A 17,210-nucleotide genomic window follows, 5' to 3' on the forward strand; every position below is an offset into this window, starting at 1 on the left:
CACATTTAGCTACACCAAGCAAAATGCAAGGGAGATTCCCAAAGTAATGTTGTCTTAGCAGGAATTTCTTCTCCTGTTCTTCTTGTTGCACGTGTAACCTGATATGGTACTTTTTAGGTTCTTGCATACATGCCATAATCCACTCGGGCTGCCCCATGTGGCCGAGTTCCAGCTTGTTTGGGGATCTCTGGTTGTCCTGACGGAGCCTGCTGGGCTTCAGACCCTCGGAGCAGCATCTGCGGGAGCTGTGGGTGAACAGGCAGGCTCACGAGTGTGGTGGGGACCAGCTGCGCAGTAGTTCAAGGTCACTTATGGAACAGGCTGGGTCAAAGCAACAGAGTCACAGTATTCTCTGAACACACGGAGGTTTACGGGCTTTTGAACAGCTAAGAAAGAAGGGGATGTTCTGGTATTTGTCCAGGAGAATCCAGTGATGCCCCCATGAGAGCAGCTCCAACACTGCGAATGATTTTATGCAGGAGCAAAACACTGTCCAGAGTTATGAGTTAGAACGACAAGAGAGACTTTCTGAAAGCTCTGGGGCTGTGGCCCTGCCCGCCGTGGGAAGCAGAGTGTTTCCCCTGTTCAAGACAAGGTAAAAAAAATCCTTGATAACCATGTCTGGTCACACAGGGCCATGGTGCTGACAGCTGCGATCCTCACCAGGTGGGAGCTGTTCGTGGGCCTTTTTGTACAAAAGGACCTGGGTCCCAACAACGCACTCCTGTGTTAAAAATCCTCTTCTGTGCTGGAAAAATTAGGGCCCTTCTCACCCCAAGCGTTTCCTCAGGTACCTGCTCATCCAGGGCTTTTTCTGGTTTTCAATCCTTTCGGTGACACCTAGTGACGCCTGGGGAAAGTGCAGTTTGTTTTCTGTCACTGTAAGAATCAACACACTTCACAATTAAATCCTACTGCATCTCATTTCACTTACTGCCCCTTGAATCGCTGTCTTTGAAGAATGACAGCAGATGCATGTTGGCCATTTAACAAATTTAAATTTGAGCCCAGTGTATGCTCAAACACCTTACGTATTAGAGGCACAAAATTAATTTACTCTTTGCTCCTTTTGAGTATGTGTTCAGAACAACACTGTCATTTTAAATTTTGTCTTCTGTTGTTGCTGTTGTTCCTCTACAGCAGTCCACTTGAAAGCTGCAAGCATCTAGACTTCTCCACAAAAAAAACCCCAAACTTTTGCAGGAGCTTAAGCTACACATTTTTAATATTTGGTATTCCTGAGCTTACCAAAGAGTCAGTCCCATTTGGTCCACTCACTGCTCTGGATCACTCCAGCGTGGAGGTGAAGAACTCTTTCATCAGCAAATGGAGTTTTCAGCAAAGGTGGAAAATGGATGCCCACCACCTAGAAAGGAGGCTAAAGACTTCAAAGGAAGAGCTTCCTCTTCAGAGCCAGCATTCATATGCAAGAGCTTTTGAACACCTTTCTGGAAGTACAAAACCAAGTGGCTTCTGTAAAGGTTTATGTTGGTATGGACTTCAGCTGTGCAAGTGATACAGCATCCAATACACACTGGACTCATAAATATTTGGGAAAAAAACCAAAATAACTTAAAACAGGCCAATATTAAATGACTGGAACTAGTTCAAAAAATGCCAGGCCTTCATGGATCTAAAAGGCTTCAACCTCCCAGACCAAACAGCTAATTAAGGCAGATTTGAACAGGAAGATCTGAAGCACTGACTGAAAAGTCTGAACACTCACTGGAGAAAGATCCTACTGCGAGCACGGCCGTGCACTCACCCCTCCAGCCAGCACAGGTAAGAGGCCCAGCATCTCCTAACACATTTCCAGGCCCCGGGGTCAGATCTGGTGTTTTACCATTCCTCTCATAGCAAACTTTTCAGAAGGGCTAAGGGAAAAATTAATTCCAGTACACCAACAGCACCAGTTCAAACATTTTACTAAATCAATTCACACGATTTCAAAATTGTAAATATAATTAAGGACAAAAGGGTTTCTGCATTTTTTCCTTCCAGATTTATCATTAAGACAATAAACAAACACAAATTAGGTTTATAGCATCTGTTCTTTTAAAAAATGAAAGGAACGCCACTCGATGTATTGATAAAGCACCACAACACAGTTACAAAATAGGGTCGGCCCGTTTCTTTCACAAGTAAAAGACTACATACTCCTAACAGCTTTCTGCTTCAATTCATACTTCATTAAAATAAAACTATAAAATCTCCTAGATTACACTAAGTTCAGACGATGCCTGGGGTACAGTGCATTAACAGCAGTAATGCCACCTATCAGTGCCAACAGAAAACATTTTAGAAAGTAAAAACAAAACAAACAAAAAACCCTCCCAAACAAAACAAAAAAACCCAACAAAACCCCCCACCTTTCTTCCCCTAGATGAGCAAAATTTAAAATGAGGGATGCTCTGCTTCACAAGGAGTTAAGGATTTGGGGAGGACCATGGGCAGAAGAAGGGGCTGGTACTGGAGCTTTCTAGGCTTAGTTGGCATCTAGTTTGGCCATTTCCTGCACGTAGATCCCTATACTCTCACTGTCGAAGAGCACGAAGTACACCGTCTTGATTGAAGAGGACATTGTTGACACAAAATAGCTGGAGATGGCTTTCAGGATGAGCTGAGCAGCCGTTTGCTTTGGGAAGCCATTTCTAGAAGGAGAGACAGAAAAAGAAAGCCCATCAAGACTGGCTGAACAAGCTTTTCGTGGCATAACCTTGGAGGGAAGGCGCTGTCTTTCCAAAGCAAGCTCCAAAGCCAGTGTTTGCAGTGTGAATGAGAAGCTACAAACTTGTTTGTTGAGGCAAGACTTAAAATGTTCAAACAGAAGAAAAGCATTCCCCAAATACAGATAGAGTCCACACACCTTAATGGGTTGAACCTTACAATATCTGAGGGGTCAATCATTCTCATTTAACAAACCAACATCCTGAAGTGTTCAGGAAAGCAGTGTGTCCATTAGCATCCGGAAAGCAAATCAACCATTAAAGAAAAATAAAAAGGGATAAAGAACTTGACACAGAAAATGAAGCATGAAAAGACACAAGGTACAAAACGGTTTTACCACTATTAATGGTTAATAATATAGCACAACATTTAAAAAGTTACTTGTACAGCCTTGCTGCAGACTGAAAAGGAGGAATGAATGAGTTCGAGTAGTTTGGTAGTGAGAGACACCACTGGCACCACCCTTACCATGTCAACCGTGGGAGGAAAAGTGAAGCAGGCTGAGTCTGCTCTCCTGGGTCATCGGGAGCCGTGTCCAAGGGGGTCAGTCTAACGTTACTGGGCTTGGGAAGCCAAAGTAGCTGTGTCAGGTCTGAGGGGAGACTTAAGTGACTCGATGGCTTTTGAAGCCAACCTCAGCAATACTTCCAAGGCTCCTTACACACTTTTTAATTACGGGATGATTCAATGTAAGTACAGTCCTACGAAAAGTATCTTGAAACACATCTGCTTGGTAACCACGGGAAAGATCTAAAAACCAGAGGCCTTTCTAATCCTCTAGTAATGCCTCAAGAAGAGGCTCCTGCCTTCTTCTTCTGGAGAAGGCACAAACAGAACAAACCTCGTTGCTTTCTCAGATGACAAAACTGTGCATGACTGAGTTTCAAAGCCAGTGCCTAATCTGGGAACCCTTCTTACAAGCTTTTTCATAGAATCACAGAATCACAGACTGGTTTGGGTTGGAAGGGACCTTAAAACATCATCTAGTTCCAATCCCCCTGCCACAGGCAGGGACACCTTTCCTCTAGACCAGGTTGCTCAAAGCCTCATCCAACCTGGCCTTAAACACGGCCAGGGAGGGGGCACCCACAGCTTTTCTGGGCAACCTGGGCCAGGGTCTCACCACCCTCACAGTAAAGAATTTCTTCCTCATATCTAACCTAAATCTACCCTCTTTTCCACATTTTTAACTAGCAACCCTTGTCTGAAAGTCTCATCTAATCTTAAAACAGGTCAAGCACAAGTAGAGCGGTCTGAACAAAGCCATCACCGGCCATGGCAAACTCCTGAAATGACACCTGGTAACTACTTCAAACATGGCCTAAGCTTTGCTGCTGAACTACCCATGAAGTACCACTACCCACCCAGACTGCAGTTTCGCCCCAGCCAAAGTCCGAGCCCTCCCCGAGCTGCAGTGAGGTGCATTGCAGTTATCAGCCTGAAGGTGACAGGACACGATCACTCTGCTACGAGAAGGACCCAAACAGAATTTGAAAGACGCTGTTGAACAGCACCTGGCTGCCTGACATGCACTTACAGGTATCCGATAGTCAATACTCCCTCTTACAAAGTGCATACTGTTAGTACTGCTACTAATTCACAGATTACCCACATGGCTGAGTTTCTCAGAGTTTCCTCAGCAGAAGCTGGGCTAAATTCACCTCTGTCACTAACAGGTGCAACATCGCTTACCATGTGCTCACTGAAGCACCAAACTCTGATAACAAAATGCTGTTGTACTCTCCCTCTCATTACATGCTGCAAGACACAAAATGAGAAAGGCACCTGCCTGTGTCACGGCCCGCTGACTGCACATTACCTTCCATAAAATACACTCCGAGAGCAACTCTGTGGTAGTGCTGCCTGTAATGTGATATGATACATGCTGCCTGAAGATAATGCTTTTATATTTCAAAAATTATGACATGAAATAGCTCTTGCTGTTTCTTTCTTTTCTGAAAATGCCCAATTTTTTCTTTTGCTGAAGAAGGAAATAAAAAAGGAAAAAGCGTCTTGAGAAAACCTTGTGCTCTTCCAAAGCCAAATGAGCTGGTCAGGGAGAATCAGCTGTGTGACACGTTAATCAACTGAGAGCGTAGGTTTGACACAGGAGCTACTCCTACTGTCGGCTTACACAGAGAAAAAGACACAGACTCAGCATGCCTGCGCATCTCATCACTTACTAGTTACTGCGTCCTGGTATACACTGAGCAGATCTTGGAGGAATTTTGTTCCTGAGCAGGCACTGTCATGCAGGCCAGCATCACAATCAGGGTATACACCATTTCTGAACAGCTCACAGGGGACTCTGAAGTCATCCAACTTCCACTGCAGCAGTGTTCCAGCAAGGTGGTCACAACAGGGCAAGCGAATGAAGAGCAGCCCGGTCCAAGGGAGGCATGCACAAAGGGCATCACAGAATCAATCAGGTTGGAAGAGACCTCTGGGATCATCGAGTCCAACCATTGCCCTCACACCACCATGTCAACTAGACCAGGGCACTAAGTGCCATGTCCAGTCTTTTCTTAAACACATCCAGAGATGGTGACTCCACCACCTCCCTGGGCAGCCCCTTCCAATGGCTAATGACCCTTGCTGAGAAGAAATGCTTCCTAATGTCCAACCTGAACCTCCCCTGGCGAAGCTTGAGGCTGTGTCCTCTTGTCCTATCGCTGGTTGCCTGGGAGAAGAGGCCGACTCCCACTCCACTACAACCTCCCTTCAGGTAGTTGTAGACTGCAGTAAGGTCACCTCTGAGCCTCCTCTTCTCCAGGCTAAACAACCCCAGCTCCCTCAGCCGTTCCTCGTAGGTCGTACCCTCCAGACCCTTCCCCAGCTTGGTCACCCTCCTCTGCACTCGCTCCAACACCTCAACATCTTTCTTGAAGTGCGGGACCCAAATAGGGAAGCCGAATACAGTCGTTGTTGAGGACCACTCTCCCAAAAGAGAGAAAAGAGACAGAGCAGAAAAATCAGTAGTAGGATGCTGACCCAATGGCCATGTGTGGGCTGCAAGAAGAAACAGAAGCCCTTTGCGTTGATCTACTGGTCTGAGTTAAGTTCTTGTGAAAAGGCAGTTTGAGACTTTAGCCAAGGTAGTGTCACTTCAGATCAAAGGCAGAGCCTCGGAATGAAACGCCTACTCCGAGGATGATTTCATGTTCAATCTCTAATTCTCCTTTCCCTGTTCTCCTGCTGGCCCTACCAGACTGAACTCCAGGCCACCTCTGCACAGCACCCAGCCTGGGCTTTCCACAAGCTGGCTGTAGCTGAGCATCTGGCCCACTGAATGCTACAAGTACGCTATTTTATTTCCCACCATGATTTATTTGAACTGCCCTCATGTAATCCCATTCCTCAACTATAAAAGAGAATGAAGCTGTTTATGTGGGTTTATTGGGTGATGTCTGCTTGACAGATGTCTGTACCAGAACAGCTGCATACATGTGGTGTCTTTGGCATTTGCAGTCTTTCAAAACTTTACTTTTATTTTTTTTTTACACTTCTGACTTCATAAAAACAAGTAGAAAGTCTTGTCAGAATATATTCCGTTCTCTCCAAAATTAATTTATGCTTGAATATCTCTAATTAAGAGAAAAAATGGAAAATACTTCATGTATTTCTCAAGGCCTGTTGATCCCTCTCCATCTTTTAAAAGCACCACTTCAACTGCCTTGAGTGAGAATGACGAGCATATGCCAAGTTGAGAACTTTTAGCCACAGACCTTGCCTGTCAGTAACCAGATTTCATAACAGAATGTGAACCTCATGATTATTCAGGGTTTCACCACCTTCCAAAACCAATCAACTACTTCTCAACAAGGACTGGGAATGGCTCTTTGCTGGGAGCTATCCAGAAAAGAAAGGGCTCTGTGGAAGATACGTTACATAGTCTCGCTTTGGGCACCTACGTAATCAATTCCACAGTCACTCTGCAGTCCGTGGAGGAACACAGTTTCTCCTAAAGAGCAATTCAGAGATTCTCTCTGTACTGACCAGCCTGTGAACCTGACAGCTAACTCACCAGCTTAGTATGAACCCTCCGCTGTATTTCCCTACCATTCCACAAAGTTTGCTCATGTTACCTCCTTAAAATGACACCCATGCCAATCAACCTGATTTGGAGCTTTGTCTGCTGCAAGTCACTTAAATTTATTACCCTACTGAAACTTCTGTTTCTTTACTGTCACTCACCCAAACAGCACTTCCTGCCTCAACCCACAGAACATGCAGGAATTAATCAAGTGTTGCAACACGGCACAATGGGAAGAATATTCTCGCTGTGCAGCAGCCAACGTCTTTCATGGCAACTTCAAAAGGGGAAGTTGTTCATGGTTAAATACACAACTGTGTAATTCAGCCTAGATTTGGCCCTTGGTCTTCATACCGAGCCATCATTAGGGGCCAAGTGTTCCAAATCTCCCTCCCCACCCCAAACCCAAGAGGCTCAGATTAAAAGCGCAGTCCGTATTCAGACTCTTAAGAATATGATCCAGCTTCCCAAGGCACTGAGCATCCTGTACAAAGCCAAAGGACCTCAGCTTTAGACTTTGGCTTTCAAATACCCTGGCAAAGGTTTTTAGGGCCTTTTTTCCTGAAAGAGTCCCATGATGTAAAAACTGCATGGAATTCAGTTCACAGATTTTGGGTGAAGGCTTGAAGTGACTCTGCAAATCCTGCGAATCAAGGCACTTCAGGTTTGCTGCTTAAACAAACACTAAGCCATGTCTTCTGGCCATCCTAAGACATACATTGCAGCATGTTTATGCACTAAAACTAGGTAAAATAGACCCCTTTTCTTCATGTTCCCCTCCACATCCCCAATTTATATGAACAAATTGACAGTCTGAAAAAAGTCTTTTTAATATCCTCTTTAAAAGTTCATTTTATGCTCTTTAACCTATGCTTTAAGATTCTGCAAGGATCACTACAAGACTTGTCAAAGGGAACTCATTTAAATGAAGAAGAATCAAGTCAGCATTGTAGCAATGGGGTTTATACCTGAGAAGGGACTGGAACATATGAGATGGCACTTAGAAAATGTGACTTACTTGGCACCGGGTTGGTGTAACAGCCTTACCTGCCACTGCCAATCGAAGGAAATGCAATTGATTTCAGCTTCTTTTCATCAGCCAGAGCCAAGCAGTTCTTCACTGTCTTTTCCAGCAGCTCCTCACATTTGTCTGAGCCCCAGCCTGGGCTATTACAGTGGATCACAAATTTTGCCGGCAATCCGTGGCCAGCGCTGACAACAGCTAGTAAGAACCGAAAGTGAAACGTAATTGCTTTCCTCTCCTCAGGATTAAAAGAGTGCATATGTGATTAAAATAGCAAACAACTGACAGACATTCCTTTAGCCCCGGGAATGTTTTCGATTACAAATCACACAGCCTTAAACTATAACAGCACAATTACAGACACTTTGTATTTTCCATTTCCAGCTGCACTTTGCTGTGGTAATTTATAAATCATAGCTATAATCAAGCTTATTTTAGAGAAAGCAAGAATTCATGGCTGACATCAAAGGAAACACATCTATACTGGGGATTGTGCAAGCCTGTGTAATGTGTAAGGAAGAAGGCAGTGATCTGCTAGAACGTGAACCTGTTCAAGGGATGATCTTGCTTTGGTTCAGTTTATTGCAGAGCTACAGTAAATATCAGGATGCTGGACAGTGGCACAAAGTTATGACTTGAGTGCCCTTCAGCTACTCCTGCTAAACACAGAGTTTGTTTAGCCAGCTTCTGATCACACGACAGCCCAAACCGGATCAGTTCAGAGCGATCAGTGCTCTGCAAACTGGTGAGGAAGGCTGGAAAAGAGGGGAAGTAAGATTTTTGCTTTATTTCCAGCTTTGTTTCTGAGTAGCTGTAAAGAAGACATTTTGTGTAATTTCAAGACTTTAGGTCTGGTCTTATTTGAGCTTGTTTGTGTATGGGTCATCCAAGACCACTTAAACAATGGCAGTTTTAGTTTCTCTCTTTCATCACATTCTGGACAGATGCTTGAAGAGATGCATTTATAGATTTACAATGTTTGATTCACGCTGTTTATATACCAACGGGCAAGGCCCTGTCTGTACAAAGAAATGAAGAAGAACTTTTACCATGCTAATTGTGTATTATCACCATGGTACCACCACAGACATGTGGGACTAAGAGGCTGCAGCAGAGCCTGCCTACAGACTGCTGAGCGCCAGGGATTCTCCAAACGAGAGGCCTCCTCTCAGCAGAACACATTCTGCCTTCACCACCTCCCATCACACAGCAACAGCAGACTGTGCTCTGCCTGCCAGAAAACAGGATGAGAGGATCCCTGCCATTTGTGAACTCACAGGTCTGTGATGGCAATTAAAACTTGTAACTTTGGTTTGTTAAAAAAAAAAAGGGGGGGGGGGAAGAAAACCACCCTAATCACGAGCTGAGGGAAGAAAACCACCTAGTTGACATCTCCCAAGAGCATACACTGAACCTTCACAAAGAGTCAGCCCCCTAACACACACACTTTGGGATGTAATAATACATGGCCACAAAAGTGTAGGTATAAAATGGCAGCTTATGTCTTCAAAAACAATAATAAAAATACCAATAATTAAAAAAAAGAATCAGGTTTGTAAAGTTGCTTAGAGGCCACAAATCCTCTACTCCATTCTGGAATGGTTATGAGGCATTTTGTTATTTAAGTATAGTAGAAGTAACTCTTGGGAGCACAATCACCACATATGGATACTATCCTGTAGCTGCTGCAGGAAAGAGAAAATAGGCTGTCGTATGGCATTGTGACCGGGGTTAATCAGAAGAGAACATTTTGAAGGACAACGGAAACACAAGCATTTAGGTTTGTATGGGTTTGCAGATTCTCAACATGTTGAATAGCCTCAGTGTCAGACAACGCTTATTAGTCAAAATGTGCAACTAAAATGTTGGCAGATTCAGCACACATCATAAATCCAGGAAAAATCTATTAAAAGCAGCTGACATATCTCTAGTCAGATGTGAAATGTGGATAGTATCTTCATCCTGAAAATACCCTACTGATACGCATCACCAACTTTAACATTTCTCAGGGAGTGTTTTCTAGGGTAGTCATTAATTAACTCATTAGGATTCTGTTGAGGACGACCATTAATTACCAAGAGCAGTTGTCCCTTACTTCAAATGCAAATGCTGTGAAAGGGGAAATGAGTTATGCTTTTGCTGCAGAAATAGAGAGAACCATGGGCACATTCTGTGCTAGTTGCAATTATATTCCAGGTGAGGATCCTGGCTATTGGTAGATTAAAGGGATACCCATATAATAGAGAAATCTGAAAACTGGATATCCATATGACTGAGAAATTGATGTGTGTCAATTCTTCTCTAGAGTCCTCCAACAAGTCCCTAACAGCCAGTTTCTCCTGGTGTAGTGTAGAGCTCCCCACAGGGTAAGACTGCCAAGCAGCCCTCAGATCTGAGGGATGGTCTGATGGCTGAGAAGAAAAATCTTTCCTCTCCAACTTCCAACCTGTTTGTGGGCAGTTTGGTCTGGGCTGATAAGGAATACTGTACAGAAGTCAGGGAAAAAAAAAGTGAGTAATTGATTCTACATATTTTTACAGAACAAGAATTCTAAGAAAAACTTATTAAAAATTTTAAAAAGCAAGGAAAAAACCCCAATGTATTAAGTACCAGAAGTAAACAGTTGTAATTTTTCCTGTCAGAGCTGAAGCCTTACATCTCCCCTTCAGCTTTAGTTAGAATTCGTTTACAAAACTGCGCACACTGTATTTATTTTTATAGCATAAACACAGATGGCAGAATCAGCCTTCTATATGAACAACGTGTATCAGCAATTTCACAGATGGTGTAAAATTATATATCGCCGTTACCAAACTTTATCACTCATATAGTAGATTTTTCTCAGATATTACATAAATTTTGATAACTAGGCATCAAAAAGTCGTAAGCTTTTATAGTGATGATTTTGGCACTGATTAAGGAAAGTACCCAAGCAGATGCTTAACTTTAAGGACGTGCTTAAGTTCAGTGAAAGTCAGCGGCATTTCAGCAAAGCAGATGTTTAACAGAGCTGGACTCGACTGTTCTGAAAAGCAAGCATCTCATTAATTGCTTTTAACCATGCCCTTAATAACCAACATTCATTGTGTAGGCACGTACCTGTGAGTAGTCTGCTATTACTTGTAATATTACACCACTACACCATTCCCAGGTGCTTTGGTAAAGGTTACTTAAGATGCAACGTGTGTATTTTAACTTTGGAAAATACAAATACCACGTAACCCATAAAAGCTGTCTGCAGGCAGCACGAACCCAAGCGCTGCACTAGCAGGAGCTTGGCTGCAGCGCCTGCCGCAGACAGCAAACCCGTGCCCACATGTGCTGTCTGCAGGTTCCCGAAGCGCAGAACCTCACCTCCAGCTATGTCCAACGGCCCGTTCTTTTTGCGAAGCTCAATGACAGCTTCCACAAACTCCTTGCCGCCTTTCTTTTCCAAAGTGCTCCCTGAACAGAGAATTGTTATTTTAACTCCTCCGATCCCAGGTTTTCCACAGCAGACATGTGACTCAGCATTATTTTTTATTACATCACTCTCGAGTTTTCTGCCCAAACATTGTTTTGGGGACTGCAAAGTAAGATCTAAACCTTTTGGGACTTCAGAATTAGCTAGTCATTAAAAACAACAACAACAACAACAGAAAGAAAAAACCAAAAAAGACAACCCTAAGAACCCAAAAACCTCACATCGGGATCCCTTGCTAACATTCTCAGACTCCGATTTTAATGTCAAACATCTGACATGACATCCCTACCTCCTTCCTTACCATGAGCACCTGTTAGTGTGAAATGTTCCAGGAGAATGTGCTAGTTCAAGAGTGGTTGAAGGTTCATAACTCCTTCCCCTGAGATTCATTTCCCCTCTCTCTTACAAATTGTTTTAAAGAGCCATTTGCCACAATAAGAATTTGAAACTCACCTGATCTTGGTCCCTGACCCCAACAGGTGGCACCAGGAATGAAACAGTCTCGTGAGTGCAGCGGGCTGCTTTACTTGGTAACTGCCCAGCTTGTTGAGCCACCTTTAACCAAGAGGAAGAGCCTCAGAAATAAGGAGAATCTCTAAGGAACATATTCCTCCAATGAACTGCTCTAACTACAGCTAAGGAGCTGGATAAAGTCATTCTGGGAGGAGAAGAGCTGTGCAGTGTTTCAGGGCAACCAAAAGGTATGCTGTTTACAAAGGCAGTCCATCACTAAATGGTTTAGATCTTATTTTGCAGCTCTAGTTTTAAATATTAATATAAAAAAAAAACAGCCCAAGAAAGCATTTTCCTAACTACATAAGCATCCCACATCATTTTGCACTGTGCATATTAATTCTAAAGGTAGATAAGTAAAAAGCAGTGATATCATAAAGGCTCTGATTTGAGATAATTGAAAACTGATTTCCAAAATTTCAGAACTAGGATCTCTACAGATCTAGACACTTATTTGGTGAAACCCCTTACTTTTCACTGATGAAGAAAGAAAAAATGCATTTTCTGATGGAAGTGCACATACTGTATGCTCGAGGAAGCAGAGCCCCTCCTCCAAGATTCAGGTTACTAGACAGAGCTACAGCTCTAAGAACTAAGAGGACAGCAAATGCTTTTGTTTTGACACCATTGCTAAATTTCTTCCAAAATGAAGACTAAAAGCGGAAAACAATGCATTTGTTTGCTCATCCAAAAACTTTGTGAGCCTGCCTCTATTTTGCTGTTGGCAGTTTATTGTTTTGGGGTACAAAAGCTGAGGACAATTAAGAAACGTATGCCTTCTCTTTTGCTTTTTTCATAACCAATTCACAATGGACCTTTGCCAAAAGCTGCCTTGCAAGGTCAGACTGTGTAGGCCAGAGTGTAATTTGCTCTTTGTGCTCATTTAAGCTTTTTTATATAAATACTTCAGTCTTAAGTTTCTCCAGACAAACTCCTCACTAAGAATTTTCTGAAAGTCAAAGTTACCCATCCCTGTACAACCGAGTGGAAGGCACCATCTTAGAAATCTCTTACAAAAGACAGCAATGGCTTTATTTGTGGCAGCAAGGTGTCTCAGGAGAGCGTGCTAGGAAAGGAGATCCACCCCGAACTGAGGTGCTGGGAAATGCACAGTGCCCTTTGCTGAACCAGCCTCGCGGACGTGGCTGACACCAGGGTCTTATAAAATCCCTCTGAGAAGGAATGGGGAGGGCAAGAAACAGCCTGCCATTCTAGTTATATTCTCATGGTATGTATTTCCATATCATTCCTATTTATATTTGTATATATTCCAGTTATACTCCCCTTGAGTCCATGAACTCAGATCAGTCCTAAAACCCAGGACCATTCATAATCCTTAATTTCTGTTGTTTCAAGGGGAAACATAATTAAGCCTTGTGCAGAACCTAGGAACAGAAAAGATCTATTAAGTAGGTCATTTCTTTGCCATTGCAAAGCTGTCGTACATTTAATGGAATTTAGCCTAGTTTGGTTTAATTCAATCCAGAAGGATCAGCTTTTTCCCTTCTACTGGGAATTAATTTATAATTAAAAGCAATGAACAACCCTGTCAGTTTATTTCACCGAGCTCTCTCTTTGCAGTTCTGGTACAAAGAAGAGCAAAAGTCTTACTTGGTAAGAATTGGTGAAGTTTTCTGCATTTACTTCTCAATTACATCCTCCTTCTGATTAATAGTGAGGGTTTATATTGAAACTATATTCCAGAACAATGTTGTAAATTAGCTTCATCTGGGAAAGGACATGCTATATTTAACCACTTTCCACTACATTAGCAAGTTTCTTGATGGAAGTCTTGCTTCACAGCTTCAAGGTTAGCAGCTTATTTGCTCACAGGCATAAATATGTGTCACTCCCATGAGAATAAGATCATTATCTCATGCTTTCCAAGCAGGCATTGGTATCAGTGTTGAAAACAGCGTTAGCAGAAATTTAGGCTCTAAAATTCTCAGGATAAGCCCCCAGTACATTTAAATTGTTAGGGAAAAAAAACAACAAAAATTAAAAAAAAAAAAATTTCGATGGGTAAAAGTTAATCATTGGAAGCTAAGCATTTGTGCACTTCTATTCTTCCTTACAGCAGTCAGAGGCAACAGGCACCTACACTAAGGAATGAGCAGTACAGCTTCGAGGGACAATTTTCTTTGTAGGGTGGCAAAGCATTTCTTTGTCAAAGGGTAGGAGACAAGCACGTTAGCTCCACGAGTCTGCCAGACTTTAGAAGCATATTCTTCAGATACTGGGTATTATGACACTTTTAATGTCTCTGCATAATGTTTGGCCAGCCAAGTCCCAGCTGTTCTGCCCAACAGGCTCCACAGAGCTACGTTCGCCTGCGTGTTAGTCAGAAAAGCCCCTTCAGAAAAGCAGGTGGTGTAGGACATGCCAGCTCTGCAGCAGGACGCGTGTCCCTCCAAGCCCATAGTGAAACGGGGCCTCAGGCGCGGAGGGAGACCACTTGCACAGCGATAATGAGGTTAAGATGAGATGTAGAACAGAGGCTGGGATCAGGTGACTTTTTTTTTAAGCATGGTGGGTCATCACCCTTACCAGCACCTTCTGTGTTCAGCCCAAATTCTGATTTGCCTTCTCAAATTACCAAGGCAGATCCATTCAAGTACTGCTACCCTTTTATGAAACCCTTCAAAATACTGTACGCAGAGAGGGGTATTACTACAATAAGAGTTACTCAGGGGACACTTAAGATACTGAATTAAGATGTCTGTCATGTTTGCTATCATGCCTTCTCTCATCGGTGTGCCTTAGACAACTAACTGCCTGAAAAGCGTATAATGTCCCTAGCTGTGTGCTTGTGAGCGTGGGGACCGCTGAGCAGGGCTGTGAAGGTAATCGGTCTGTAAGGTAAAATATGAAAAACTAAATCTTAAAGAGTTCAGAAAATACAGATGGGCTGGATCCAGCATGTCAGATGTGAACATCTGAAACTTGGCATGGAGAGGGTGCACTGGAACTGGTTAGAAATCTAAAGATCAAGACTCAAACCCTATTCAAGACAGGCATTTCACATGTCAAACAAACAATGCGGTAATTCCTTTGCCTTGGTCACATGCCTGTATTGAACGTACTGTTCCTGCACTTCAAATTTTGGTGCATTCTATTGTTACTTCTGAAAGCCTGATTCGGTGATAAAAATCAAAAATGCCTACTGGGTTGGCAATTACTCATTTCATTATCAGTCAGGACTGCTGGAAGTGAGAAATGAATGCAAATCTGCATAGCTACAACAAGCTTGTGGCTGCTGATTGACCATGCACACACATACAAACTCCGCAGCACTGAACTTTCCATTACCTACTTCACCACCGGTGTAGAAGTCAGAGTTTGTCGGGTGAACGACAGCATCACTGTCGATCGTGGCAATGTCAGCCTGTACAACTTGCAACTACAACAGGTAAACAGATGTATATCAACCACGTTGGACAGAGACCCAGCACAGGCTCTACATTTACACATGTACCAACGTCCATATTTTCCTACCTTTACATCTCCAAACCTTGCGCCAAAGGAGTATGCTGAGTTGTGTGTGCAGGTGTGTGTAGAGAAAGGGGTGTAGGGAACAGGAGGAGGAATCTTGAGTATGACATGATCAAATAAATTTTAAAATGACAAGTCAGAGCAATCACACAAGATCATTTCCAAAGTTTTAAAATCAGCTAACACCCCGTTTCACTTTGTAGAAACCTAGAACAACCAGTTCCCCACAGAGCATGATACTAAAATATGGAATCTGCTTAAAAAAAGAAATTCAGGATCATCAAGCCAAACAAAATAACTAGTTTCTCCATTTTGTCAGCATCAATAAGCTGACAGGCACTAGTCCTTGTATGTATAGCGATTCATTATTTTGTTTCTAAAATGACAGTCTCCTTCATACGGAGGAAACCACGTATTTGCACGTGGGGTTGTCATGAACTTGCTTAAAAAATATACATGATTGCTCTTGTATTTTAAAGGTAAGGCATATTTGCTAATCATGTGTTGGAACGGCTGAGACACATGTAAAAACAGACATATTTCTGAGAAAGGCTGATTTAAAAATTAGCCTTCTTAAATCTTTCTCTTGTTAAATTACTTATGTACATTCCCATAGGAAATGGAGTGGTAGAAGAATTATGGGTTATATTCCATTAAGGAAGTTTTAAAAAAAGACAACAGCAAGGATAAGAAGGGAAGGCAGTACATAATAGATAAAAGTTAATTTTTCTTTTACTTTTGCTGAAGAACAGACTTTTACTGAAGAAGAATTAATTTTTTTTCAATCTGGAACAAGACAAGCTTCAAAAGCGATGCGCCATCTATGATAGTATCTACAAGTTCAGTGTTGGTATAATGTCAGTATTTGTTTTCAGCAGAATGTGAAAGTGACAGGGAGTAACTGAAGCATAATGGAAACAAAATATTTGGCTGAATTAAACACGAAATCAAGGTAGGAAAGATTTGGGAATAGTTGATTATTTCATCATTCCTCTTTACAAATTTTATGCCTACTCTGAGTATCAGAAAAAAATCCTGAGATTGCAGTTAGAATGGAGAAACTGCTTATTTTGAACACAACCTGACAAAAAAGTATTTTAGTCCTCAAAGTATCCAAATAAGAAACCCCCCAAAGTAGCTAACAGTCACATATGATCATTATGGAAAAGAATTTAAATGATTTGTTTTAACTGAAGTCAACTTGGAAGACTAGCAATAGCTGCAAGTGTTCAGATTTGGTGAAAAAGTCTTTTGAATATAGTTCTTCAACAAAACAGAACCTGCGCGATTTGAATTTCTGCTCTTATTAAATGTATGAAGCCCTAGAGAGTAAATTCTGGGTTCCATAATTTCCATGTGACCGTTAGTTGTGTCAACCCATGCCCCATTTACCTAGGTCATCTTTAAGGTCAATGTCAGCATTGGTAGGATTGATAATGGCCTCCACCTCGAAGCCGGCTAAATTACTGATTTCACTGTGAATAAGGTTCAGCTGAAAAGAAAAGCATGAGGTGGGAAATAACAGGACAGCTGGGAAATCACAGAGAAGCTGCAGAAAAGTGAGCTTTGCAACACAGATGGAGAGAGCATCACTGCAAACAAATATGCAAAATAAAAGGCAGGTCATAAGGGGGGGTTATTATCCAAAAAAAAATTCAAACACAAGACTCAAACATTGTTCACACTGGGAGGACGTGAATGTACCTACTAACAAGCTCTGTTTCGGCTTTATGCTGACCACTATTTGGGATTCTTATTTTGGCGTTATAAGAGGCTATGTTTCTCCTCAAAGTATAGATGAAGGACACCCTAATGATTTCTTAAGCATCAATTACGGGATGTTTAGCACTGAAACTGGATAAAAGCTGCTGCTCCTCCTTCCATAAGCCAGCAAAGATGAGCACGTCTTTGAGAAAGCACACACTTGCCTCCAGGGATTCTGCCATCCTAACAAGGGG

General features: G+C 42.4%; 1 protein-coding gene across 5 annotated transcripts in view; it reads right to left on the reverse strand.

Annotated features, from left to right (window-relative positions):
- Positions 1-1,914: 1,914 nt before the first annotated feature.
- Positions 1,915-17,210, reverse strand: part of MACROH2A1 (macroH2A.1 histone) — a 47,250-nt gene continuing 31,954 nt past the window's right edge. For 2 of the 5 annotated variants that reach the window (XM_068408429.1, XM_068408428.1), the window contains exons 6-9: positions 15,070-15,160; positions 11,139-11,228; positions 7,808-7,982; positions 1,915-2,651 (exon numbers count right to left, since the gene is read on the reverse strand). In XM_068408429.1, coding sequence (XP_068264530.1) covers positions 2,486-2,651; positions 7,808-7,982; positions 11,139-11,228; positions 15,070-15,160 — 522 coding nt within the window. In that variant the 3' untranslated portion in view covers positions 1,915-2,485. Of the gene's footprint in view, positions 2,652-7,807; positions 7,983-11,138; positions 11,229-15,069; positions 15,161-16,644; positions 16,745-17,210 lie in introns of all 5 variants that reach the window. The other 3 variants (XM_068408427.1, XM_068408426.1, XM_068408430.1) reach the window with 2 other exon arrangements.

This window comes from Nyctibius grandis, chromosome 10 (genome assembly GCF_013368605.1).
Source record: "Nyctibius grandis isolate bNycGra1 chromosome 10, bNycGra1.pri, whole genome shotgun sequence".
Lineage (NCBI taxonomy): Eukaryota > Metazoa > Chordata > Aves > Nyctibiiformes > Nyctibiidae > Nyctibius > Nyctibius grandis.